Raw genomic sequence first — 26,856 nt, forward strand, 5'->3', positions numbered from 1 at the left:
AACAGTTTTCAAAGAGGAACAATTTTCAGTGGCGTATTTAAGCCTTTTCAATTACTGAAAATATACTGTAACTTAAAAAGTTACGATGTTTTCCAAACAAAGTGATTTACTTAATACTCTTAAGAAGTAAAAACATTAGAAATAAGCACCTCTTTAACTTGCAGTGAACTTCTACATAATAGATGAGACAGAAATGTAAAAGGGTGCTTTTTACAGGTTTCTGTCCTCTGACAGCTAATGCACTTTGAAATTATTTTTGAATTTTTTTTAACTTTTTTAACTTAAACACAGATTCTTCCAGTGTTGAATTCTGCTGCTCTTGATTGTTTATTTTTCCTTTTTCAGGGACACGTGAAGCTGGCGAAATTCGGACTCTACCATATGACTGCTCAAGGTGTTGATGTTGATTTTCCTATAGGGTAAGGATTTAGCTACACAATACAAATGTATCAGAGATGTATTTTTTCAGGAAATATATGATGTTTAGAGCACCCCTTATACAGAAGCTTCTGATAATGTCACTAAAGAGGTTGCCATCTGACTAGGTGAGATGAATGAAAAATAGAGAAGGGGTACCATGCCAGCATGTTATCACAAGTCTGTGATGTCAGTCTTTATTCCCTAGATTTGCTTTCAGATACTGATAGTTCCCTATGACTTGGATTCCTAACTTCAAACTTAGGAAAATGCACAACCAGTACTTTACTATTGCCCACCAATGTAGGCTTTCTGTCTCTTTATAATTTTATGATTTATTTTCAAGTGATCATACTGTACTACAAACCACTGCTTTGTTGCAGTAAGGTTTTTGTTACTTTTGGGTTTTTTGAGGTGTCATGTCATTTTCAAATGAATACTGAGCTGATTCTTAAATACATGGCCAAAAAAACCTGATGTTTCCTTTCAAAACATGGCTGTAGATTTTTTTAGGTATTATAGTGAATTGTTAACAAAAAGAAAAATGATAATACTATTTTAAAGTTATCTAGTAGATGGTAACATGTGTCCTTAACTCTTTCTGTTACTGTTTTTGCAAATTCAAAAGTTATTTGATGGGAACACACTATCAGTGGAGAATACTGCCACCATCCCTAAGTATGAGTCCAGGATACATTTATTTAATATACTAATGCAGAAACTCAATGTGTGTTTTCCCTAAGACATGTAAACATACCACTTTTAAAGCTGAGGTTTCCTTTCACAAAAAGACAGAACTAGTGATTGGGATTTGACGTTTTATGTAATAAACACTATGCTGGAGTGAAACTTTGCTGCCATGTGTAGATTTTGACTGAATAAAATAGTCAGTATTCTGGTTTCTCAGAATGCCAAATTATTCTGATTATGTAATAGGAACACTTTTTGGACAAACAGGATAGTATCTAATGTTGCTGCATCTTTCTAGGTACCCATCATATCTGGCACCTGAAGTGATTGCACAGGGAATAGGCAAACCAAGTGATCACACTCAGTGTGAGAAACCTCTGCCTTCCGGCCCGAAATCAGACCTGTGGTCTCTTGGTGTAATATTATTTGAGCTTTGCATGGTATGTAAAAGAACAGTTCTCTTGATTTTGACTCTGGGGGAATAGTTTCATTAACTTGATTGTTCTTGAGCATGGGGTTAATGACACCTTGCCCGTCACCCAACCCCAAATATCAGAATATGTTAGCACTCCTACCTGGACAGTACTGGTTGTTCAAGGAATAGGATGCTTGGTATATGTGTTAACCATGGAGGATAGTTGCCTGTGGAGCCACAAGAATCTGACTGCATTCCATTTAAGAGAAGTTATCAATGATACATTTTTACTATATCGTGGCATGAAATGTTTCTGCCATAGTTGGGGTAAATAAGGTTTTTTGTTCTTACAGGTAGTTTTGATATGTCTAAAATTCACATGTAGAAGCTTGTTTCACTGGCTTTGTATATAGATGGGATACAATGTTACATAAATATTTTTATGTAGTAGCTGTTTCTTTCAAATTCAACTGTAATTTGACTTTGTTATTTGTTTAGGGGAGAAAATTATTTCAGAGTTTGGAGATAGCAGAAAGATTGAAATTTATACTTATGTTAGGTAAGTAGCACAAAATCACTTTTTCTAATTTCCAAGCAGATCTATGATTAGAGCTTTACAGACTAATCAGATTATTATGCCCAGACCTAAAGCACTTCACCTCTGTCATCTTTCATCTACAGATTTAAATAGGCATTTGTAGCATGTTGCTTCTCTATATGGAGCTGGATGCCGGGGAAAAAAACTGGGAAGAGCTGGGGGTGTGTTACAGTAAGGACAAACTATTAACAGAAAGAAAAGAAAAAAGGAAAGGAAAGGAAAGGAAAGGAAAGGAAAGGAAAGGAAAGGAAAGGAAAGGAAAGGAAAGGAAAGGAAAGGAAAGGAAAGGAAAGGAAAGGAAAGGAAAGGAAAGGAAAGGAAAGGAAAGGAAAAAGGAAAGGAAAAAGGAAAGGAAAAAGGAAAGGAAAAAGGAAAGGAAAAAGGAAAGGAAAAAGGAAAGGAAAAAGGAAAGGAAAGGAAAAAGGAAAGGGGAAAGGAAAGGAAAGGAAAAAGGAAAGGGGAAAGGAAAGGAAAAAGGAAAGGAAAAAGGAAAGGAAAGGTAAGGTGCTCCAGAATGATGGTCGTTTTCATGGTTATTTGTTGGTTTGTGTTGCAGGGGGTTTCTGAAATGAGTTTGGAATTTATGCCACTGAAGAAAGCTGTCCCCACACTAGCAGTGCCTGTGTAGTAATGGCCAAGCAGGGAGAAGCAGGACTCAAATAAGAAGATAGAAATAGAGAGAGCTGAGAAGTGTTTAGTGAACCCAGGCTTTTGTCTGTGGTTTCACCTTCAAACATCACTGTACATGTGGAATTTTTGCTTAATGTAAATGAGTTAGAAGTGGGACTATTCTTGTGGCTTTTAAAACTTGATTTCTGGTAGTGTTTATGTATAAACCATGGGAAGGGGAAAGGCATGAATTTGCAATTGGAAGCTTTAACAGTAAGTTACTATTATCTGGAGCAAATAGCAATACTGCTAAAATTAATTGCTGTAGGAAGAAACATTTTTTTCATTCAGCAGTTAGTGCTTGAGTGCTGAAATTCTGACTGTTTTGGGGGTTTGGTAACAAGACTTCCTGAAGCATCTTCATCCACTTCAATCTGAATGAAAGTTGTTGGTTTATCCGCTGAAAAGCATTCATGTCATGACTTGGAAATTATTTATTCAGTAAAGTAATGACAGAAGTTCTAAAACACTGCTAGTATTATCTGCAAGGAGCAACAGAGGGGAAAATGACCTCAAGACTCATGTAGGTACCCTGAAGTTCTTCCAAGGATTTTTTAAAAATTTTTTTATTTATGAGCTGAAAGACTTTTACTTTATTTGGCAGACACTGACACTCTGGATTTACTAGGCCTGTAAAAAGATTTTCACTCTTAGCTTAGATGTGCTACTTAACTTTCCTAGGCTTCTGTCTGCATAGGTTATAATAATTTTCATTTCTGATCTTGATAATTCATTTTCAAGTGATGTGGCATTGTCAATAAAAAGCCAAAATTAAGTGGTTTTTATTGGAGTGGATATTTATCTGATATCCTGTTTAATTGGTATCTTTAATAATCTTTACCTTTTTATTGTTCTGTTTGTTTTTCAAAGGCTGTGTGGATGATATTGTAACTGTATTGGCTGAAGAACATGGTTGCCTTGATATTATTAAGGTTTGTGAAACTAGTTTGCTCTTCCATGCTGTCTTATCCAGAATATTTTATTACTGTTGGATAGTATTTCACGTATATATTTTTTTAATTCATTTGGTCACTTACTGTATTGCAAAATGATGAAAAATTTTGAAGTCCAATCTACATATCTTGGATCCTTTCAAACAGCCAGTACTGGCAATATTCTTTCCTAAAATTGCTGTCAGTCTCAGTAAATGTAATGCTCTCTGGGTAATTTAATAAGTTATAAATTCTGTTTAATGTTTTGGTGGTTAAGTATTTTTCTTCCAGAAATTAAGTCTTCTATCTGGTCCACTTTATACATTCTGGTAACGTAGATTTTTATAGTTCAACTTTTCCTTACCCACAAAAATAATCACTGAATTTTAGTGTCTGTATATTTTGGGACATTATATGAAAGGGTTCTGATTGTTAGCAGAAGGAAGTTGCCAGATACTGCATTGTTTCCAGCAGGGTACAGAATATCTAAATTAAAAAATAAGTAAAAAGCTGCACACATTGCAAATTTTTCAGATTTTTTTTTCCCCTAAATCAAATGTAGGATTGGAAGGCGAGAAGAATTGCTTCCCCAGAATTTTGGTCTCACGCAGCTAACCTCATGTGCGTAGGTGTGAAATTGTATTGCCCTCAAAGGAATAGCCTGTACGTTAAAAGTTAAGTATGAGCCAAGTGACTTGCTGAATTAAGACAGTAATAAACAGACCTGCTCCATATTTTTCTTATGTTTCAGGACCTTTCTGAAAATGCCATAGGTCTACTGAAGAAATGCCTTATGTTCCAGCCTTCTAAGAGGCAAGTATTCAGTCCAAGGGCCTAGTAAACTCTGTGGATTACTATGAAATTAGAAGAACTGTTGCTGAGCCTTTTTTTGGAATACTGACATTTGGGCTACCTATAAAAAATTCCCAGTTTTCTGCTTTTCAGTGTGCAAACGAGAAGAATTAGAAGTCTGAATTTGGGCTGTAAACAGTCTAGTATGTTATGCTGCATGAATTGAAAAACATTGGTAGACATTTTTCGCTATTAAAATTTCTGGAATCCAATATAATTTAATGTAACTTGCTGATATTTGTTACTGGGGACCTTTTTGCTGAAATGCAACATTTTTGGGAGCGCTTTGCTCTAATTGTTTTATCCTCTTCTCTTAATTTAAGGCCAACTCCAGAGGAATTGCTACATGACAGTTTGTTCAGTGAAGTATCCTCACTATATCCTCCCTTCCACAAACCTGCTGGTCTGTTCTCATCTTCTCCAAGGTGTGCTAATTTAACACTTCCTGAAGACATAAGTCAATTATGTAAAGGTAAAAGCAGATAGTGGGATAAATGTCATTGGAGGGGGAAGGAAAATAAAATGTTATTGCATTTTCTCTCCAAAAAATTATTCACAGAGACTATTAAATGTTGCAACACTACATTAACACAATAAGTTGTTCAATGGTCAGAGATGTGGGCAAACATTTTGAGGGATGTGTGCAAATCAGAGGAGTCAAATCTTAATTTTGTGCTTCAGCCTCAGGGAAAAAATAACATTAGTATTCAAGTCCATGTTGCAAAAGCAGTGTCAACTTTTGTCTTTAGAATTTGGACATATGCAGGTATAAAGTCATTTTTTTATTCACTTACTGGTAATTGGATTCTGCTAGGTCATAGCATCAGATGATTTTTGGAAGTACTGGAAAACAAGGTCTTTGTAAAAGAGGTCACATTCTGGACTAAAATATACTTCTAAGTTTTAAACTAGAGTGTGTTGAAAATGTTACCTCTACTAAATCCTCATTAGTTTTTTCTTATGAACTTGGAGATGTTTAAAAAATCTCACTTAGACAAAGATTTTATACCTTGTTAGAATGAGTATGGTATGTGAAGGGAAGAGAGATTGTAACTACTCAGTAGGAATCACATGTTTCTTATTTTAAGTCTTAGTGCTGTGTACAAAACACTGTTTTGTTTTGTTTTGTTTTGTTTTGTTTTGTTTTGTTTAAAAACACACAGGAAGCAAAAGTCCACACTTCAGTGTATTCATGTGAGGGGTTCATGGCAAACTGCAGAAATATCTGCTTTTTAAATTACTTCTTTCCTTAAATCTCCTTAAAGAGCACTTGCAAAGGAAAAATCCCTTTTCCTGTAACTTCACATTAAGGTTATGACCTTTCAAGCAGAATAATTTTTTTTCAATAGTATGTGTTCAGACTTGTAGAAGGAAATACAGACTACCTAAAAGGCTGTAATTTACTTTTTTGTCATTTCTCCCAACAGATGAAGATAATGATTACCTAGCAGAAAGATCAATTGAAGAGGTTTATTATCTCTGGTGTTTGGCTGGAGGAGACTTGGAGAAAGAACTTGTCAACAAGGAAATCATTCGATCAAAGCCACCTGTCTGCACACTTCCCAAGTAAGGATGGAGAAGCAATTTAAGGACAAGGAGGGAGAAATGATGGATGGATGGATGGATGGATGGATGCTAGTGATGGCAAGAGAACATATTTAGTTTAAATACCTGTATATGTGAAAAATACTGAAAATGGCATTCTTTAACAGCAGGAAATTCCACTTCCCCTCTTACCCAATTTCGTTCATTATTTGAATGCCTTGTATCTGTCACCTACTTACTGCTTTCTGAAATTTGAAAAGATGCTGGTGAAATGAAAAATACTGAATGGAAGTCCCTAAATTTTGCACTCTTTCCAATAGAATTGAGTTTTAGTAATAATGTCTCACTGTGCTTCAGAGGGATATTTGTAATTGTGATTTGTTATGTAGCAAATTCTCACATTGTGAATTCTCTTTCACAGAGCAGCAGTAGTTAATGGACAACCCAGTTATTCAGCAGATCAGCTGACTATTTTTTTTCAAAATGCTTCATTTTATGACTTAGAACTCTGTAGCAGCATTGTAGTGATTGCTACTTTTATCTTACTGCTGCACATGTTGCAATTTTATGTAGCACATTCATGTGTTAATCCTAAAACCTGATCTTAGTAGCATAATTATGTGCCCATACATATCAATTTACTGTTTCTGTTTAAAAAAACAGATGAAGTATGTGTACAGCCAAAATGCAATATGATTATTAAAAAAAAAAAAAAAAAGGATATAGATTTTAAGTGTTATTTTGGTATCAAAATTAGTGTGAGATTTTTGAGGCATTACTTATTTCTTTGCCCATAGGTGAATGTAGGTACTTTTGAATTATGAGGGAAAAATATTTTCCACCTTACTGTCTATCTTGAAGATGAGGAATTAATTTTAAAAATGCAGTCTAACTCTTAAGTGACACTGAGAATGGTAGCTTAATCTGAAAATCAGTTTCATGTGGTCTACTTTTAAAATATCATGTAGTGGAAAATTTGTGTACTCTCTGCCTTGGATGCATTTGTATCCTTAGATGGACTGCAACAGAAAAGGTCAGACTTTAGCTTGGGGTTTTTTGTCGTGATGAGAACTGGCTTTCATATGATAATAACATTTTATTTTTGCTTTTCACAATGAATGACAGTCCTGGTCTGTGCCAGATCAAGGAATAAAAGGGAATATTAATCCCACGTCTCATAACTCTTCCTTTGTGTTCATAGCAATGTTACAGAAAACCTGAAATGTGCCATTTTACAAAAAAAGCTGTCTGAATAATTTAAGGTGATTGTGCATTCCCTTGATAGCAGGTTTCATGCCACGCAGAGTCAGTACAGTATACTTCTAAGACCTAACACTTTGTTTTAAAGACGAAACTGCTTGATGTAAGAAATTTTTTTCCTAGCTGAAGTCCTGTGTTATAAAATGACCTGATTCTTTTTTTGTTCTCCTTTTTGAAGCTTTTTATTAGAAGATGGTGAGAGCTTTGGGCAAGGACGAGATAGAAGTTCCCTCCTAGATGACACAACTGTGACTTTGTCTCTGTGCCAGCTCCGAAACGTAAGAGGAGTATTGTGCATTTTTTATGTTCTTCTCTGCAGAAATATTTGTTTAAAGGGAATATGTAACAGCAGCTCCTACTGCTGTTTCTACCAATGGAAGTGTCACTGATTCCAAGAGAACATTTCTTGGTGTCCAAGTCAGATTCTCGTTTGTGGTATTAAATTCCTTTGTCTGCAAAAGCTTACTAAATTAGATTTACCTTCTTTCCCTCCATTTCCTTTTTCTGTTACCTGCTTTGTTCCAGTGTAGTGCAAATAGTTCTGTAGTACCTGGAATTCTCCACAGTTGCTAAAAAGTAAGTGTCTTCTGTATGCTTTAATTACTCTGTCAATGGCTTACATTATCTAAAAGAAAAATCAACTCAGTTCAGTCTCAGCTCCTCAAAAGCTTTATACTTAACATTGGATACCAAGTTTCCACTAGTTGATTACTAATCTTTGGAATATATATCTATGAAACAGCTAGTTCAAAAGAGCTCTTCAAAGCGTTTTGCAAAAATGCTGTAATGCAGTTTTCTTCCATCTTCATTGGGAAAATCAACATATGATAACTCATGATTTGGCTTGATGTAATGAGCAGTTACAAGATTCACTGCATATACCACTGAAATGTTTTAATTGTTTACACGTCTTTGCTCATGTGGAGCTTTATTGCTGTTGAATTGGGAAACTCCTGCACTGTTTGAAGCTTGTTTTTTATAGTAGCAAATGCAATTCTGTCCTTTTTTTTAAAAAAACCCTTTCCATATGATTACAGAGATAGTACAAAAAAGATGACTCCTGACTCTGCCACCTTATTTTTGGAGGTAGTGTGTCAAACACTGTGTAAACACATTTCTTCGGTAGAACTTTGCACTTCTTGACACAAAAGCATCAAGGTAGACCAAAGAACTGGGTTATTTTTTTCACTAAGTCAGTGGGGCTTGTGAGGCAGAAGGGAGGTTAAAAATATGCAACAACTATTGTCAACATAATACACACTGCAGCTCCTACTGTTATTCTTACTAGAGGGCAGCTTTTTCAGGCTTTTTTTAAACATTTTGATCTGTAATTTTGGATATTGCTGCCTACTTCTATAAGTACAGCAGGAAATAATTACATACTGAAGTTTCATTTTGGGGAAGGTGCAAGCCTGAACCTTGCAGTGTTAGTTGAAATAAATTTTTGAGCTTGCACAATTTTTCAAACACCTTTTATAGAGCAAAGCATGATGCTTATAATTAAAAGAGGAGCAGTACTGAATGAACTGAGAATGAACTCTTCTGCCAGCCCCAAGAGAGCAGGCTGTGTGCCGTGTGCCTGCAAGTTAAGGGCTGAACTGCAAAACAGAGCACTGCAGGGAGCATGGTATTAAACATTAATCATGCACCATAAAATGTCTGAAAACTTCAGTCAAAAATCCAGCCATGTTTGTCTGTCACCTTTGCTGAGTGTTTTTCCTAAAAGGATTTCAAGTTTGCATAACTCTTGAACTGATTGGCACCATAAAAGTAAGTTGTTCATTTGCTTTGCAGCTACTTGGATAGGAAGTCCATGTAGAAAAATGAGGAAACAAAGAAGAACTATGTAATATTACTGATCTGTTAATCCATTGTCGATATAAACTGGTTTTTTTTTGAAAATAGGTTTATGGATTATATAAATTCTCTTCAGGCGGGAGAACTTCCATCAGCTCCAAAAGCCTGTATTAGCAAAAGTTTGTAGTGTTGAAGGCTGTATGCTTCATTGCTGGAGAAGGACTGAGCTAATGCTTAGGTCTCAAGGCGAGCTACTGAATTTGGCAAATGAATTGCTGATTAATAGTTTCTGTAGTCCACTAAGGTTTCCACTTGAATTCTGGGCAGCATTCTGATAATTAACTATTTTTCTTCCTCATTCCAGAGATTGAAGGATGTTGGTGGAGAAGCATTTTATCCATTGCTCGAAGATGAGTAAGTATGTGTATCAATTTGTACATCTGTAACTCACTGAATTTTGAGTTACTAGTTTTATTTGAGTGGCACACTGCACAGCAGTGCACAGCAGACACAACTGCTTCCCAAAAGCAAAACTAACATGTCTTTGGCTCTAAAATTTGAGAGCTGATTGGCACTCTGCACTTAAGGCCCTGATACCAAACTGAGAATCTTAGCCTCTGTCCTAGCAATCAATTGTTTGTGCTGAACATTCAAAATTTTCCATTTATACTTGTTTCTGGCTCAGAAATATTTCATGAGGTACTAATTTTTTTCAGCGATCTGTTTTTCTTGCTGTTCACTATTACTATCCTTTTTTTTTTCTAGCCAGCCAGCTTTACCTCATTCCAACAGTAGCAATGAGCTCTCTGCAGCTGCTACTCTTCCTCTGATCATCCGGGAGAGGGACACAGAGTACCAGCTAAATAGAATTGTCCTGTTTGACAGGCTGTTGAAGGTATGGAGTCCTTGTGATGCTGGATAATTGGATTTGGTCTGTTAATTGGAAGATTTTGAAAGACCAAGTAATTGTAAAAGCAAGCAGAGATGCAAGAGGCCACAGTGGGAAAGGGGGAAGAAAACCATTCAGAAGTATAAGGAGATTGAAAATAAAAATAGAACAAATTATTCTCAGTACTGATAAATGTAAAAGTAGATTTTAAAGTATGCACATGAAAGTAGAGCTGCTGCTAGTACTGGTTATTTACTGATGAAAACAACTTTACATCCTTCATTTCATAACAGACTAAGCTGTTATAGATATAAATATGCCTGTAACATTTCTGCGTTTCCAAGCAGTAAAGTATTTGAAAACATGGCAGTGCCATGTTATGAATGTGAGGTTTATACTGGGGAAAGGAATAGCAGCCCCTAATTTCCATATATGTGGAAAGATGGATTCCTCTTTAAGAATGAGTGAGCTGATGCACATTATCAAGTATAAACTAGAAATGTTTAATAAAGCCAAAATGGATACATAGTATGAAAGGAAACATAAAATGAAGAAAAAACTTGTAATATGAAGTTGCATTAGTATATCTATCCAGTAGAGCACATGAATGCATTTATGAGAAAGAGTGGATATCTTAACATCAAACAGTAGTCCTTCATCCAGGCCTTCCAGTTAGGAATTAAATACACTTTTTGTGAAATTTGTATTCACTGTTCAGGCTGTTTCACTTGGGGAAGGACTGTCCCAGCTTTGGGATTTGAATTGTGTCAGTTACATGGTAACATCTTTTGCAGTTAATCTCTTCTCTTTGAAGGCCTACCCCTACAAGAAAAACCAAATTTGGAAAGAAGCCAGGGTTGACATCCCTCCCCTTCTGAGAGGCATAACCTGGGCTGCCTTGTTGGGTGTTGAGGTAAGGGCATTTGGAGAAGTTCCAGTACTGACCGGGGATGCAGTGGGATAGGAGTGGGGTTGACAAGGAAGGTGGAATGGGTTTAAAATTTGGCAGGTAGAGTTACTGGAATTTCAAACAAAATGAGTCATGAAATTGTGCAAATAAAGACAATGTTCTGAAAAACTTGCTTCTTGTCTGTAAGGTTATTTGATTTCAGAAAGCCTATGTAGACTTGACTGCCTTTAATTTCGATTATGGGGTGGAAAATAATATCCTGACATTTGGTAGTTAACAGGGGCTCTTTGTTTTGATTTTTAATATTTTTGACAAATGCAGTTGACAGTCCTTCTGCTCTAGTCAGCAATAATTGGACAAAACAGGAGAAAACACATGAAAGGTATTTTTCTCACCTACCAATCAGTACACTTCCCAGAAAGAATAGAGAATAAATAAATCAAATACAGTCCGTTTGGGCAATGGAATGTGCCAGAAATGAGGGCTCCTCACAGAGTTGCTGGACTACCTAGCCTTTGGATTTACCTTGCTTGCAATCCTGCAGGAGCAGGGCAAAGAGATTCTTAGAGATAACACATCCCAGGTTATTCAGGAGATTTAGCTTAGGATGTGATCTTCTGAGTGCTATATAATATAATCAGCAAAGAAAGCTGTAAAGGTAAAGAAAAAAATGCAGGTCAGGACTGTAGCCTGAGTCTGAGGAAATGAGTAAATTCTCATGTTTCAGCAACTTGTCATCTGTACAGTATGGGTGTTTTCCTGTCCCATAACATTAAAATGAACTTGTTAGTATGCCTGCCCTGGGATTTATGCAAGGACAAGCTACTTAAGTCATCTGTATTGGCAATATCAATTAACACACAGCTGGATTGAGTGCCTTTACAGAGATGATTCTGAAAGCCACTTGCCATTGGCTGAGGTAAGCACTGGATTTAAACTGAGAGCATCTCTTAACTTGAAAATGGGAAACTACAAAGTACATAGCTTTCTGCATGAACAACTGAAAATCACTGAAAATCATGCTGAGGAGATCTATAGAAAGGTCTCTATGTCCTGAGTTAGTAACGGAATAAAGATGTTTTTGTTAAAATTAGCTGTCAGAATTTTCTGTTGTTCTGCTAACTAAAGTTCTTAACAAAAACAGTCAACTTCTGCATATCAGCATGTACATTGTCATATGCACTTGTGTTGGTAAGGGCTTTCTAAATTCAAATATTCTTCTTCCACATTTAGGGTGCCATAGAAGCAAAATATGATGCCATTGATAAAGACACACCAATTCCTACAGACAGACAAGTAAGACTTATGGTGTTACCAAATATTGTCACTTGAAGATCTTTCCCCCCCATCACTTGCCTATTACAGCACATATGGTGGATAATAACAGTATGGTTCTCCTTGCCCTCTAGCCTTATGCTGTAGCAAGAATCTTGCAAAACAGATTGGCACAAGTACTTTAACTCAACTTTCAACATGGGGAAGCTGAAATCCTTTTTTACTTTATAATCACTGTTTCTGTAGCAGCAGCAGAGTAGTGAACAATATTAATGATTTATTGTTAAAAATCCTGGGTTTATAGAATGCTTGTTGTGCCTGTTGGACCTTGTACCAGGTAATGCAGAAAAGGAAAAAAAAAAATCTCTATTTTTTAAAGTTTGACAGGTCTGTTAGGTCCCATGTCTGTTTTGGTTTTGAGAGTGATGGAGGAAGCAGATTGTGTATGATGGTGATCTGACCTACATATTTTGGCTGACTTCCACCTCTAATGTTGCAAAATTGCTGTAGTACTACCCCACTCATCCCCATTTCTCTTTATATGCTTGGCTGTGGTGCAGATTGAAGTTGATATTCCTCGTTGCCATCAGTATGATGAATTGCTGTCATCACCAGAGGGTCATGCAAAGTTTAGACGTGTATTGAAGGCCTGGGTTGTTTCCCATCCTAATTTGGTGTACTGGCAAGGTGAGTTTGACCATAGTTGGCAAGGGCAGATAATTGAATGGAAAGCTTTGACTGACTTGAAAGTACCTCCTGCTTTTCACCCCCACAATAAGCCTTTTTTTGAGTGCTTTCCTCTGTTTCCTTTAAAGAATGAATCTGTGGGTTATTGCAAATTTAAATCCTAATAATTTATATTTAATTTGTAATAAAAAATTGCCCTACTATTTGTTTTATATTCAGTCTTCATAACTTTCAGTCACTTTATATCAAAAACAAAAGTCTGTTGCTTGCTATTAAGCTCCAAGATAATACTGCAAAAGTTACTGACTTCTTGGGATGGTAATTGGCATTTCTTGGATGCCTTGGCAAAATAATCAATTTGGCATTATAGCTGAACAATTTGAAATCCTTGCTGTTTTCATGCATTGATTTCACAGTTGTTCTCACCATTACTTGTGAAGCCCTGACAATGCAGAACCAGTATCTAGTGTGCAGATTTTCGTTATAAATGAATGACTTGTGCATTAAAATAAATGAGCTCTTTGTGCTGTTTCTTCATGGCTCTTCACTCTTTAGGTCTTGACTCTCTTTGTGCACCGTTTCTCTACTTGAATTTTAACAATGAAGGTGAGTACCTTTTTCTGCAGTGAGTGAGGAGAAGCACAGTCTCTGGTCTGTATCTACGTGCAGACAGATGTGTGCATCTGCTTAGAGATGGAAAGTTTGCGTATCTACAAAGGAATTCTAAAGTTTCTGTTGCCACTGATCAAAAGAAATGGTTGGGTTTTGAAAACTGCATGTGGTGTACTGCTCTTCAAGCAGGTGTTCAAATACTGTTTATTACCAAGTACAATAATGATATATAATAAAAAGTACAAATAACCTTGAGTAGAAAATAGCAAGAAATGCTGCTGTAGCACTTGAATTGTAGTTCAGCATTGCTTAAGGTGAATGTATTATTTGGTAATCTAAATGTTAAACTGTCAGACCAGCTTTATTCAGAAAAGCTGATGGTAGTTTTAAATGCCTGAAAGTTTATCAGATCAGCTTTACATATATGACCTTTATCTTCTTAGAATGTGATTTGTTCAAAACAGTGTAGTCCAAACTTTTATTGTCTTGTACTTGGCTTTCTTTATATAAGGTCTTTGTGGGGGAAAACTAGTTTCTTAGGTCAATGACTCCTGTTATACCTACTGTACATGCAATCATTTTTGTGTATAGATTAATTTAAGTATTTATGCTTATTATCTGGTTAATAATGAACTTTTTTAGGTATCATTAAATTGTGCCTCTGTCCCTGCATCTGTTTTTCTAATTCTTTCAGCTCTGGCATATGCCTGCATGTCTGCTTTTATTCCGAAGTATTTGTATAACTTCTTTCTGAAGGATAATTCTCATGTTATTCAAGGTAAGTCACATTATTTGGTGTAGTTCTAAGGAAAGTAGAATTATTTCTGGATACATAAATACACTTTTTTAAGGGGTTGCAAAATTGGGACACAGTTAAAATCATGTAACTGTGCAAGAAAATTTGGAACAAAATAAGTGGTTAAAGAGTTAGGTAGGAGAAAAAATCCAGATGTGCGTGCACACACACACACGTACAAAAATGTTCTATGTAAAATCCAAGGAAAGAGTCAGTCCATCCTGCAAAGTTGTGAAAGCAGTGAATAGTCTTTCTAGTGTTACACTGTTAAGACTTAGCCTTCAAGGGATCTAAGTCATCCTGTTAGAGGAGCTGTTGGGACAGCAAGGGAAAATGAAGAGGAACAGTACAAACTAGAGGTTCCTCAGAAAATGAAAGTTACAGTATTCATGAAAATAGGGATTCAAGGGGAATTTCTTATTGAGCAGAAGATGGTGTTATTCAATACAGGACAGGAGTTGGAGAATCCTGAGGAATAATGTTCCATAATTCAGCCTTCAGCAAGTATGTAGGTAACTTAGAGAAATGAAAACAATGGCTAGGAATGTCTGTTCTTATTGAAAATTAATTTTAAATTTCATGAAAACATGAAATAGGAATTGTCTTGACCTAGAAAGTCAGCTTGGCACAGTCTGTATTGGAAAGATAATTTGTCTTCCAGACAGTTTTTAAAAATGAAAAGTTATAAATGTTTATTGAATACTGAGTATCAGCATGGCTTGCTGTCTTTGTATTTCTTTTAAAGAAATTCTTTTCTATATTTCTTGTGAAACTCATCGACTTTAAACAGTGTCTGTCATTTTTTGTCTTCAAGAAGTGTAATTAAGAACTAATCAAGAAAACTAATTAGATGTAAAAGCATTTACATGTTAGATAATTGAGAGAGAGCTAACGTAAGGAGAGAATACAGGGGTTAGGAGAGTTTATGTATCAAAGACAATGGGTAAGAAGTGTTATAAACTGAATAAAATAATAGGAAAAATTATTCTGGAACATGTTTGCATCCTTTTGTCTGTAAAGAAAGATCTCTTGCAGTAAAGGTCTAAAGAGGAAGAGAATAAATACGTTCCTCTGGAGACAGGTAATTCAGACTTCAAAATTAATAGCTTGGTAAAGATTTTCTCAAGAGGTTATACTTTCCATAAAATAGTACTTTTGCTCTCCAGGGTTTCCTGATGTTATTCCTAAGGAGCTTTGCAAAAATATGTATCAGCCAAAGTTAGAAATACAGGTCAGTAGGATTCTGTGAGCCAAGGTAGTGGAGGCATTCCTGAGTTCCTGGTCTGCATCTGACATCATGAAGGACTCAGGGAGAGTGGACCCTTTAGGATTGTTTCAGTATTCTAATTAATCCTTTCTAGGGTTGTACGTCACAAAACGATGTATAAATAAAGGTGTAAAGGAAAATTCTGTGTAATTTCCCTGCCTTTTTAAGGTAGAGGAAAGGGTTAAGAATGTGTAATTTAACTACCCACTGCAATTTTAGCTGCTTTGTGTTTTCTGTGTAGATAGAAGCTGTGTGGAGCATTGAGATGGCAGCATGTTCTGGAAACAGAGTTTGCCTTCTCTGTTGCTCCCCAGGACTAGCTGTCCCTGCCCTAATTATTCTGTTCTTGGGAACGTGGAGGAAAAGGAACTGCCATCTGTTATAAAACTGCAATGCTATTGCCTCTTCATCTTCTCACAGAGTATGTGACAGTGTGGACAAAATGGAGAGGAGCAGAACAGAGAGAGAAGAGAGAAACCTGTTACTGTCCTGTGTTCTGCTGTCTGCTTCTCTTCCTATTAAAAGCAAGTTGTTTCGACAACTTAATGAAATTGTACCCATCAACCTAATAGGCCAGGCTGAAGATGTAATAAATTTTATAGTGGGTGTTTCTCCTTGCTGGTTACAAGACAGTTTTTAACTTTGCATGTCAAGCATGCATCACAGCCTAAGTGTGAGCCAAGTAAAACATTCTTAAAAATCCAAATTGAGAAGAACTAAAGAAGAAAAACTGAATGTTTCTTTCTCTGTATTGAATGTAATGGTAACAAGGAGTAGAGTGGTGGTACTCACTTGCTGTTTTATTGTAGGTTTAAAATTAGTGGCTGTCCTTTCTTACAGCTCTGTTGTGAGCTAGCAGCATGTGATGGCTTGTGTTTTTGACAACAGTCTTGGATTTGTTGTTTCAGAGTACCTGACGGTGTTTTCCCAGATGATTGCATTCCATGATCCAGAGCTAAGTAACCACCTCAATGAAATTGGCTTTATTCCAGATGTAAGTGTTAAGGGTCCTTATAAATATTATCCAAAGGAATTAAAAAATGGAAAATGAGGGAAACTGGGATGAGATGCCTTTCCAAACTGCTTCAGTAGCACTTTGACCAAAGTGAAACTTCCATATTAATAGACCTTATTGAATATGCGGATAAAATGGTAAAGTTTTGATTCTGATTTTACATGCTTTAGTCCTTCCTGTTCTGCTGGGATGGTAAATACAATAAAAATACTACTAACCAGTTATTATGACTTAGATTCATCTTAAAAGGTATATATACATTTATTTTTGAAATGTGGGTTATTATACAAAAATTACTGTACCCATGAAGTGCTAACAGCAAAATTACTGCAGCTAGTTAAATGCTGTTGTTTAACACAAATGACACATTATTTTGCAAGGAATAGAAAAAGTACGTTCAAGTGATCTTCAGTTTTGTAGATATGTCAGACCTTGGAAAATGCTTAGCAGTCATATGCTGCAGTGTGTCACAATCATGGGACAAGTGCATAACATAGACACAAGTTTTATGCTTCCATTGGAAAAAAAATCTCTAAGATGGAGGAAAATGAAAACTGAGAACATGGCCAAAGCATTGTAGAGAGGGTGGACTTTGTGAAAAAGCAAAAAAAGGCCTTCTTTAGAGCCTCATTTTGAGCTATCATTGTAAGTAGTAAAGCTTTCCTCCTTTTTTTAGAGAGGTGTGTATAGTCAAGAAAGCCAAAATAAAAAATGTTTGCCTACAAATATTGATGTTTCTGAAAAGTAGATTTAGGCATGGCCATAGAGATAGCGTTAATTGATATGGTCTATATCATTCTATCTTTGGCACTTAGTAATTTGGTAATTGCAAGTTGGTTATAAGAGCAGATGATGACTGAGAGGTCAGAATGGAAGAAGACAACTGGACTCAGGAGATGTTGATATAGAAATACAAATTTCATAAGTAAGGAATTTATAAACATTGCTTCTATAAGCAATATAAAGTTTAGTTTATCAGAAAAGCCTTATGCTTATTGGGAAATATTTCAAGTTGAAGCAGCAAGGCCAAGCCTCTGAAAATCATTTGTTTTAGACAGTTCCTGAGGAATTTATGGGAGTTTGGGACTGGCAGATACTCATTATCACTGGTTACAAATTTTGTAATGGAAAAGCAAGTATATACTTTCATTTGTTGAGAGTTTTTTAATGTAATAATGTTGTTTGACTGATAAAAAATCAGGAGATACAGTGATGTTAAAATGAGCAGAAGAGAAAGCCGGTGTATTGCCTTATAAAGAGAGGAGTTTGAGAAAGCCACATATATTTCAGATAACACCCTTCTGAAGAGGATGGATGGGAGGAAGATGAAAGTAAAGTGAGGAGAAGGAAAAATATTCATCTGTAGAAAGCCTAAATATTTGGGTAGATCAAGTGCAAGGGTTAACAGCAACTTTTAAGTTCCTGAGGGAGAATCAATTTTGCAGCATCACTATATAAATGCTTTTAATGTTTATTTTTTTAAAGGCTGCAGTTCTTCTGTGTGTTTTGTCCAGGATGCTAGTTCCCACTAAAGAGTTAGAGATATAATTACCCTGACCACCTTACAGGTCCTTGTTTGGGCTAGTGATCTGTGCAAGAGCTCTGTAGCAACCCATCTTGGGTCTTATCTGGTATTTCAGCAGCTCGTAGTGTCTGCTTATAAAGTTATAACTCTCCACTGAAGACTTCCAAGGTACAAGTGAGATGGAATAGTTTAAAATCACGTTTTGCTATATTTTAGTTTCTGTTGTGCTAGTCATTGGACAGCACATAGTCATACATGAGCCTTGTCTCTAAATATTGCGGTCTAGAGATGATCAGGTGATATAGTAAACAATTGCAAAAGAGGTATATTTTTTTAAAACTCTTGCATTGAAGTTCTGAAGTTAACACTAACCTATGAAGAGAGGTTGTCCTTTCTGAATTATCTGTCAGGGTTTGGGTTTTTTTTTTTTAATAAGTAAAAGTTGTTCTGTTGTTTAGATTAGTCAGAGAGGTGATTTTTTGTAACTGTAACAAGGCAGTACAGGATCCATCAAGGTGAAGGATATGCACTGTAGTAATGAGATCTGAACCAGAGTTTCGTGCTTGAGTACTAATCCTATCAAAGTAAACCCTGATTAATCTTTCATCATTGAAACGTGGGCTCTGCTGCAGGGAAGATTGTGTTCCTGGCACCCTTCTCATTTGCTTCAGGTCACGTAGCTCTCAGAATATTGAACACTGCTGAAGCTTGAGTCCTTGTGAATATTATTAGCTGATGTGGTGCCTGGATTAAGTACATTGCTGTGGCTATGTGATTTACATATAAATAGAGAGATGATATATACAGTGAATCTTACAGTTCTTCTTTGCTCACTCTCCCAAATTTTATCGTCTTCTCCACCCTTTATAATGCTTTATAACACATTCCTTATTTTATTGGATAATTCTGACCCAAAACAAAAGACTATTTTAAAGTGAAGAAAAACAGGAAAGTGTACAATGTTGCTAAAAGTGTAGCTGTGGCTATAAATTATTCTAAAGCACTTTCAGCTGCGAAGTGTGGAAGGTAGACACAGTTGTCATCTATCCACTAACATAGAAGGCAAACTGATTGCAGTTCCTTAGTATCATTGTGCTGAAGCTGCTGGCACAGGTAGATACCTTAGCTTAGTTTTGGTGATAGGCCCAAGGTGTCAGTAATAGGGCTTCATCTTCAAAATCCTGCCCTTGAAGTACTTTATCTCTGTTTGTCCTGTTACACAATTACCTGATGATGAATCTGGTGGAGGAGTTTCTTGCTGATATTTTTATCTTGTGAAGAAAGTGATCATTCTTCAAATTTTGTTTGTGTAGGTACATACAGCTGGGTAGAATCTAGTATTAAAAATGTGATTCAATTTGCCTTATCTTTTGCACCTTTCTATAGCCTTTAAATATATGATTGTCTAGGCACCATATAGGATTGAAGCCAAGTGTGTATGTATTTCAAACATGGAGCAGGAAGGTGAAAGATCCGGAGATGGCAGAAGAGACCATTTCCTTTGGAAGGAAGCTACAACACTCGTGTAGTCCAACTGCCTGACCACCTCAGGGCTGACTTAAAATGTGCTGTTAAGGGCATTCTCCAAATGACTCCTAAACACAGCCTTGGGGCTTCTTCCAGTGTTTGACCACCATCTCAGTAAAGAAAGGCTTCCTAATGTCCAGTCTAAATCTCCCATGGTGCAGCTTTGAACTATCCCAACGTATCCAGTCACTGGATCCCAGGGAGAAGAGCTCAGCATTTCCCTCTCCACCTCCCTTCCTCAAGAAGCTGTAGAAAGCAAAAACATAGTTTTTATTCACAACTGAAAATTAAAGCAAAAAGCAGCAGGTGGGACAGTTGTTAGAACAACTCAGCAAAATAAAATTCCACTTATTGTTGGACAACATTGTTTCATGCATACATCAAACACAAAAAAAAAAAAAGGAACAGGAATTTAAATAGACACAGGAAAAAAAGAAAAACCTCTTTGGTTTTGGCCCCTCATATAAACTGCAATATGTGGTACAGCTAAACTATAAGCAGAAAAAGCATCACTGAAATGTTCAGAATAAGACTGTAGATTTTTTTTCTTTTAATTTTATTAAAAGGTTTTATTCTTCTTGAGAGAATGGTTTGGGCCTGATCACACCACAAGTTGAGTCAGAGATAGGTAACAAGAGATACGTTTCAAAGTCTCCCTTTGGTCAATCTGGTATTGCTTAACAATGATGGACTTCCCAACAATATGTACAAAAAAATTACCTAAAAAGTAGAAGGAATTTGTCTTTTAAAGTACTTCTAAGAAAGAAAGCAGGGCCGTGAAGTTTTGGTGCTCAGTGGTGGGAGTGTCTTTGGGGAAGGTGGGTGTTTGTGGCAGCACTGAGCTGGAGGGCTGAGGTTCACTCTACTTGGTGAGGATGACCATGACAGAGGAGGGAGGAAGGTTGGGGGTGTGCGGGGATGGAGTTGAGACAGCTGGGGGAGGCGGAGAGGGCAAAGGTGAAAAGGATTCCTTTTAGCTGAGAAACATTCTTTGGTTCTGTTTGACCAGCCTTCTGTGTAGCTATGGCAAATGGTTTTTAGTATGCTGGGAAAGAAAGATTGGATTACTTAAGAGATTGTCAATATCTGGTATTGTTACTGCACAGTCCAATAAGAAAAGAAATATATGATACCTTTTCTTAATCCTTTCTGTTGTCATTTAAGCTAGTGCCTGCCTAAAGTATGTAGAAAGCAAGTTAGTAGGGTAGACACTGCCTTACAACTGTCAATTTCAGGGTTCTTAGCAGGTTCTCCTGAAGCAAATGAGCTACTCACTTGGAGTTAGAATACTTGCCCCTGTTGCCATTGATTGTGGTAGTTCCTTTATTTCTGTGTGACTTCACTATGAGAGGGAAAGGCTGCACCACTGAAAGTCTCAAACACTGAAAGTAGTGTGAAATATCTAATATTTCATAGGGGTTTCTCATTATCCATCTATAAATCATGTGTATCATCTATAAGTTATTTTAATAGTGATGAAGACATGACAGTTTACCAGTTTCAAAATGTGTTGAATAAGAGATCGTCAGGTGAGGATTCTCCTATAAGAGTTGGGAAGAATAATTGTTGTGGTAATCCTGTTGTGGTTGTAATCTTTAAAACTGTAGGTATTTAACCTTAATCTCAGCTCTGTAACTCTGAGATGTGGAAGGTGAACTTCCATAAAGATTTTTGAATTTTCCTGGAACCTTTTGGTAAACATGTCCTATACACATGTAACAAATAAGTTGTAAAAAATATTGACATTTTTGATGTTCTGAAAACTCAAACCTTCAATTTTAAATAATATATTTACATTATCCTGCAAACAGGTGCATAGCTCCCTTTTGATGTTCATAAGGTGCACGTGGGTCATACAGAAGAGTTACTTTATTCTTAACAGGCTTTTCACAGAGCAAGAAGCTTGTTTGTACCTTTTAATACTTCTTAACATCACTACCAACAAACATTAACACTCATTTTCACCTTGTTCTTCCCTCTGAAATCTCTCTAGATTCAACATCACCTGAGCATAAATTTCTTTAGAACTGTTTTCTTTACAACTGAAATCTCAATCTTCTATAGATCCAAGTATGTAAAACTCTCATATTCTGAAGGAACACTCAAATAATGAAACAGTCCAGACAGTTTTAGCAGGCAGTAAAGGAATCCTCATGGAAAAGACTTTCAGCAAGGTTTGAACCAGTATCTCTAAGAGCTTTGAATGTCTAATGGAAGATGCATTCCTCTCAGAACATGGCCACTTAGCAATAGGCAATTAAACGTCTTCATCCTGCTGAAAAACAAAAAACTGCATCTCCAAGCTCAGGTACTGAGCAGGATTTGTCATAGCAGACTGAAATTGAAGAGGAATTTAGCTGTTGAAAAGGAATTTAGCTAGGGATAATCGAAAGATGGGGAATGAAGCCTAGTCTGAAGTCAACAGATTTAAATTGTAACTAGAAAAACCCTGTGAATCTATTATTAAGATTGTTTGAATGTGAACTGGTGTTAAGGGGACTGCTGTGTACTTCATATATAAGGAATGTCGAGGTCCTTACTTTAAAGCACAAAAGAGCTTGTATTTTACTAGCAAAGCAAAATTATAATTACGGCACTGCTCCTCTCAAGGTCTCTCTAAAAAATGATGTGTTAGTTTTACAGGCTCTTTTTAAAATCTGACTTCTCAGGCTGTTCCAGCAGTTCTGATGCTACTTTGGTTGCACGTTAGGTACACTTCCCAGGTCCGGAATTAAGTGTCCAGTAAAACCACAACTCCCTTCCGTTTGAGGGCTCAGCAGTGAAGGGTTGAAATCCTCTTTTGCTGGAGCTTGTTTTTGCGGGGGCGCGGCGCGGTGCTGTTCCGGACGGCGGCCGCTGGAGGGCAGCATTCACTAACGCTGTGAGCAGTCCCGCTGCCAAGCGCATCCCGAACTCTGCCCTGGACTCAGTGCAGCTGCTCCTTCCCTCTCACTGCCGTCGTGGAGTAATGCCACCCGTGTTGTGCCTTTCCTTTCCTTGCTTACTGATAGCATCCACAGCCTCTTCAGGCTTACCAGCACCTCCTTGTCTTAAACCAATAAAACGTCAATAAAAGCTCACCTGACACCTTCTACTTAAATTGTTTGACCTACTTTTCATGTCACTGCTGGTACTTCTGGTGAGGATGGTTTAGAGCAAAGCAGTGATTTTCCGTGTGATTACCCTTTAATGAACTTCAAAGCTTCACATTTCATATATTTTCTTGTATATTTCTGTGTAAATGCATGCATGATAGAGGTGTTTGTGAAATTAGGAGAAAATGAGGATCTGCTTTGGTAAAACATTTTAATCAAATATATGAAATGGAGGAAATAATTGCTTTTAAATACCAAGGAAATAATGTGGTATACATAATATGTACCTCCAAGCAAAGAGGAGCCTCAGGACACTAGGCTTGTGTTCCTACTGCATGGGAAGCAAGATATTGCATGTAAACAAGGAGATAAACAGGTATTGGCTTATCACAACCACTGTAGGAGGTATTTCAGGGAACAGGATGTGTTATTGTTCCCTAGAATGCTATCTATTTAAAACAAAACATAGATATACTCAAGGAAGTAGTATGAAAGTATTACAAGATTAAATTGATTTGGTTTGGATTTTGAACACTTAAAATGAACTGGTGGGCTGGAGGCCAAGTTTCATAAAAGCCTGCTGAATATTAAAAGTGGTGAAAAGGTCATTGAGCCTTCTGTAGTTTATGGACAGTATGGTTCAGATCTCAGATGCTCAGATGGAGGCATAGGAATAAAATTTAGAGAGAGCTGTGCTTAAGAAGGTTTTCAGCAAATGCGTACATCATTTAGTCGGAACCATGACCCATTTCCGAGTTTATGGAATAAGAAGTAATTATTAACATAATATCAGTTATGTTTTCTGCTCCTCATTTGTTTACTTCCAGGAAAAGCTCAATAGGAGGATTCATTTGCACTTTTTATGAGTTAAAAAGTAACATATTAAGCTTTATGTTCAACTGTAAATCTTCATAGCACATGAGCTATGCAGCTGAGTAAAATTTAACAATGATCGTCTCACTCTTGCATTTATGGAAACTTTCTGTGCAGTTTGATGTTTCAAGAAAACAGATTCTGTTGCCTTTGTCTTGCTAAATACTTCATTGAAAAATTAGAAATTCTTAAGGTGTCACAAATGCTTAGCTCTTCTTTCTCTGTATGATGTCACGAGTATGAAAGTTTGCAGACGTTAAAGGTTTTCTGTAGCTGTTGCAGCAGCACAGGTCTCAGTGGTGTAAGTGCAGAAGCAGGACACCTTTGGATGACACCTGCCCTAAAATGGTCGCAGTAGAACTACATAAATGCTTAGGGTGTTAGTGAGCATTTATTGAGACTGAAACGGTCCTTAATTTCTTCACTGACAAGTATGCATTTTAATACATACTGGCATCACAGAAAAAGGCAGAGGTGGTTATTTTTTCTCTTGGAAATCCTGATTTGAACTTTTAATTATTTCTATAAAACTATTTTCTTCCATAGTCAAAAAGATATATTGGATCCAGTTGGTTTATGCTTTTTCAGGCATCCTTGGCTAATTTTTCTTAGTTTAGTGAGAATTGTAGCAATTTAGTAGAGCAGGTTTTTGTGTTCTTTAAGACTTTGGAGGTTCTATTTTGCAAACCAGCCTAGTAAGGGTGGTGATTGATTTTTTTTTTTTTTTCTTTTTTTTTTCTGTGCAGTGTCACAAACTAGTAATTTGAAAAATTTGGGGATGAAAATAGCTTCTGAGGGGGCTATGAGCTGTGTGATAGTAGATCTGCCATGGCAGTTATTTTCCTTTCTAATTAAATTCATGCAAAATAGGCAATTTTTAATGTAGTTGACAATTGTCATAGACAACTTTAGTTCTCAAAACTTGTTTTTTGTCTTCTTCCCCCCATCACCACCTTTTGCAGCTTTATGCAATTCCTTGGTTTCTTACAATGTTTACACGTGAGTATGCTTTTCTTTTTTCCTTTGATTAGTGTTCTTATATTTCTTAATATTAATTCTTCTCACTTTTTCAGCTAAAGCCCTTCTAAGTATCTTAGTATGATAGGTCATTTAGTAGGATGCTTGTAATTTGCAAGGAGGTGGTGTGAGTGAAAAACTCAACAGTGCCTGTCACTTACTTTCTGCCCTGATTTGGTAATAATTAGCATTTCTACTACTTTTTTGAGTTGTTGTTATTGTTATATTATTATATAGTTGGTTTGTTGTTATTATTATCTGGATTATTTTACATATGCAGTATTTAGGATGTGTTCAAAGGAAGCTGTTATCTACTGGAAAAAGACATAATAATAGTTAAAAAGCAAAGCCAAACCTCACCACCATCCCCTGCCCTCACTCAAATAATATAAGAAAGAGGATGACTTTGTTTTTGAAGATAATCATATTTTTATTGCATGTAGACACACTGTTATTCTGATAGCACTAATTTTCTATATTTGTGCATGTGTATTAGGAACAAAGAGAGCTTTATAATTTGGTGAGCTTTAATTAAAGAGGACAAAGTTAATAAATCCAGTCTAGAAAGCAATTTTAAAACTTTCCTAAAAATCTGTGATTTTTTTCATGTCATATCAACATTGGCAGACATTAAATTTAAATTTTTTAAAAAGTGTCGGAATGAAAAGAGCTCATAGATTATTTCTCTGATGAACTATCAAAGAACCTAATGTGCAACTCTTAATTGCAGTTTCTAAAGATCTTGACTGTGAAGCAGTAGTTCTTGCAGTTGTCCATTTTTCTATACCTTTCATGAGAATCACCACATTTAGAAAACCAAGGAGATGGTTTCCTTAAGCAGTCAAGTGTGAAAAAATCTTAGAACTATTTAGTTAGAAGATAGCTTATTTTAAGAGAGCCACCTTCAGCTTTATATATAAAATCTTGCTATTTTAACAGGCCTTTTTCCTTGTCTTTCTTTTATTCTGCCAATTTTTTCTTTATTCTGTTCGTTTTTTTGTCTAATTGTAAGTAGCTGGTCTTACTGATTAAGTCACTAATGTCATCTTATTGTGAAAAACTGATATGCATGCCTTAATACATAATTGTACTGTACCAAAAGAAAAATAATTGCCTAAATTTTGGCATACTTTGAAATGTGAAAACCCATGTGCTTCCAGCTATTCATTAATAAAAGAAGACTGTGATTTCCAGAATAATCAAACTGCCTATGAAGACAAATATGATCCTAAACAGGCCAAGTCCTCTTTGCTCCCAAATAAAAAAGAAATAATTCAAGATGGGAGAGGAAGGAAGTACATAAGCAACTCATTAACACTGTAAATGTGTGTCTATGGTTATAGTTTTATTTATTGTGCTTATTCATTATGCAGATGTCTTTCCTTTGCACAAAATTTTTCACTTGTGGGATACATTACTGCTTGGAAATTCCTCCTTCCCGTTCTGTATTGGAGTTGCCATACTTCAACAGCTGAGGGATCGTCTTCTGGCTAATGGATTCAATGAGTGCATTCTCCTTTTTTCAGACTTGCCAGGTACAGAAAAAAACTGTTTGTTCCTTTTTAATCTGTCTTCTCCAGTGTGTTTCTAAATATATGTTTAGAAATCATGGTAGCTTTAGGCAAACTCACTGCCAGAGTGTGTAGATCTTAACCACAATTTATTGTAGTTTGTTGAAGTCTTTTTGCTGTCATCAGCAAGAATGCAGTAGGGTTGTTATTTCCAAGTGAAGATTGGAGTATTTTGTTGTGAAATTTAGAACAATTTAATATAATTCAGAAGCAAATGTTTATAGTCACGGCACACAGAGACACCATCCACTTGATACGCATTATTTTTTTAAACAAATTGGGTACTGTTCTGAATAGTCCTGTTCCACTTTGATGCTGGTATTAGCCTGTTTTCCTTTCAAACATAATTAGACTTCTACTGTGGAAGTAATTAATGTAAAAGGACTAGGGAAACCAGTATAGGAAGCCATTGGAATTCCTATGCTAAATGTTTCCATTTGAAATGTAAAGCTTTTAGAAGAACTTTCAAAATTGTATCAGAGTCTGCATGATCATTGTGCAGTTCTGTGTATTTGCTCAGTGGGAGGTGATTAACCTATCCATGCAAATGAGTACCTTACAAAAAAAATTGCAGTTAACCATGCAGTTTGGGTCTTCCTTCTGAGCAGGTATCTAATAAGAC

General features: G+C 36.2%; 1 protein-coding gene across 1 annotated transcript in view; it reads left to right on the forward strand.

Moving 5' to 3' along the window:
• TBCK (TBC1 domain containing kinase) overlaps window positions 1–26,856 on the forward strand; it is a gene marked incomplete at its 3' end in the record, with an annotated part of 94,162 nt that overhangs the window by 24,242 nt on the left and 43,064 nt on the right. The window contains exons 5-22 of the mRNA XM_082281761.1: window positions 346–419; window positions 1,406–1,547; window positions 2,021–2,081; window positions 3,660–3,721; window positions 4,473–4,534; window positions 4,897–5,045; window positions 6,001–6,139; window positions 7,557–7,656; window positions 9,540–9,589; window positions 9,941–10,070; window positions 10,879–10,977; window positions 12,208–12,270; window positions 12,810–12,936; window positions 13,492–13,542; window positions 14,243–14,326; window positions 16,520–16,605; window positions 24,609–24,645; window positions 26,037–26,198. Of these exons, the coding sequence (XP_082137887.1) occupies window positions 346–419; window positions 1,406–1,547; window positions 2,021–2,081; window positions 3,660–3,721; window positions 4,473–4,534; window positions 4,897–5,045; window positions 6,001–6,139; window positions 7,557–7,656; window positions 9,540–9,589; window positions 9,941–10,070; window positions 10,879–10,977; window positions 12,208–12,270; window positions 12,810–12,936; window positions 13,492–13,542; window positions 14,243–14,326; window positions 16,520–16,605; window positions 24,609–24,645; window positions 26,037–26,198 (1,678 nt within the window). The remainder of the gene's footprint in view (window positions 1–345; window positions 420–1,405; window positions 1,548–2,020; window positions 2,082–3,659; window positions 3,722–4,472; window positions 4,535–4,896; window positions 5,046–6,000; window positions 6,140–7,556; window positions 7,657–9,539; window positions 9,590–9,940; window positions 10,071–10,878; window positions 10,978–12,207; window positions 12,271–12,809; window positions 12,937–13,491; window positions 13,543–14,242; window positions 14,327–16,519; window positions 16,606–24,608; window positions 24,646–26,036; window positions 26,199–26,856) is intronic.

Source organism: Coloeus monedula, assembly GCF_965178545.1.
Source record: "Coloeus monedula genome assembly, chromosome: 5".
Lineage (NCBI taxonomy): Eukaryota > Metazoa > Chordata > Aves > Passeriformes > Corvidae > Coloeus > Coloeus monedula.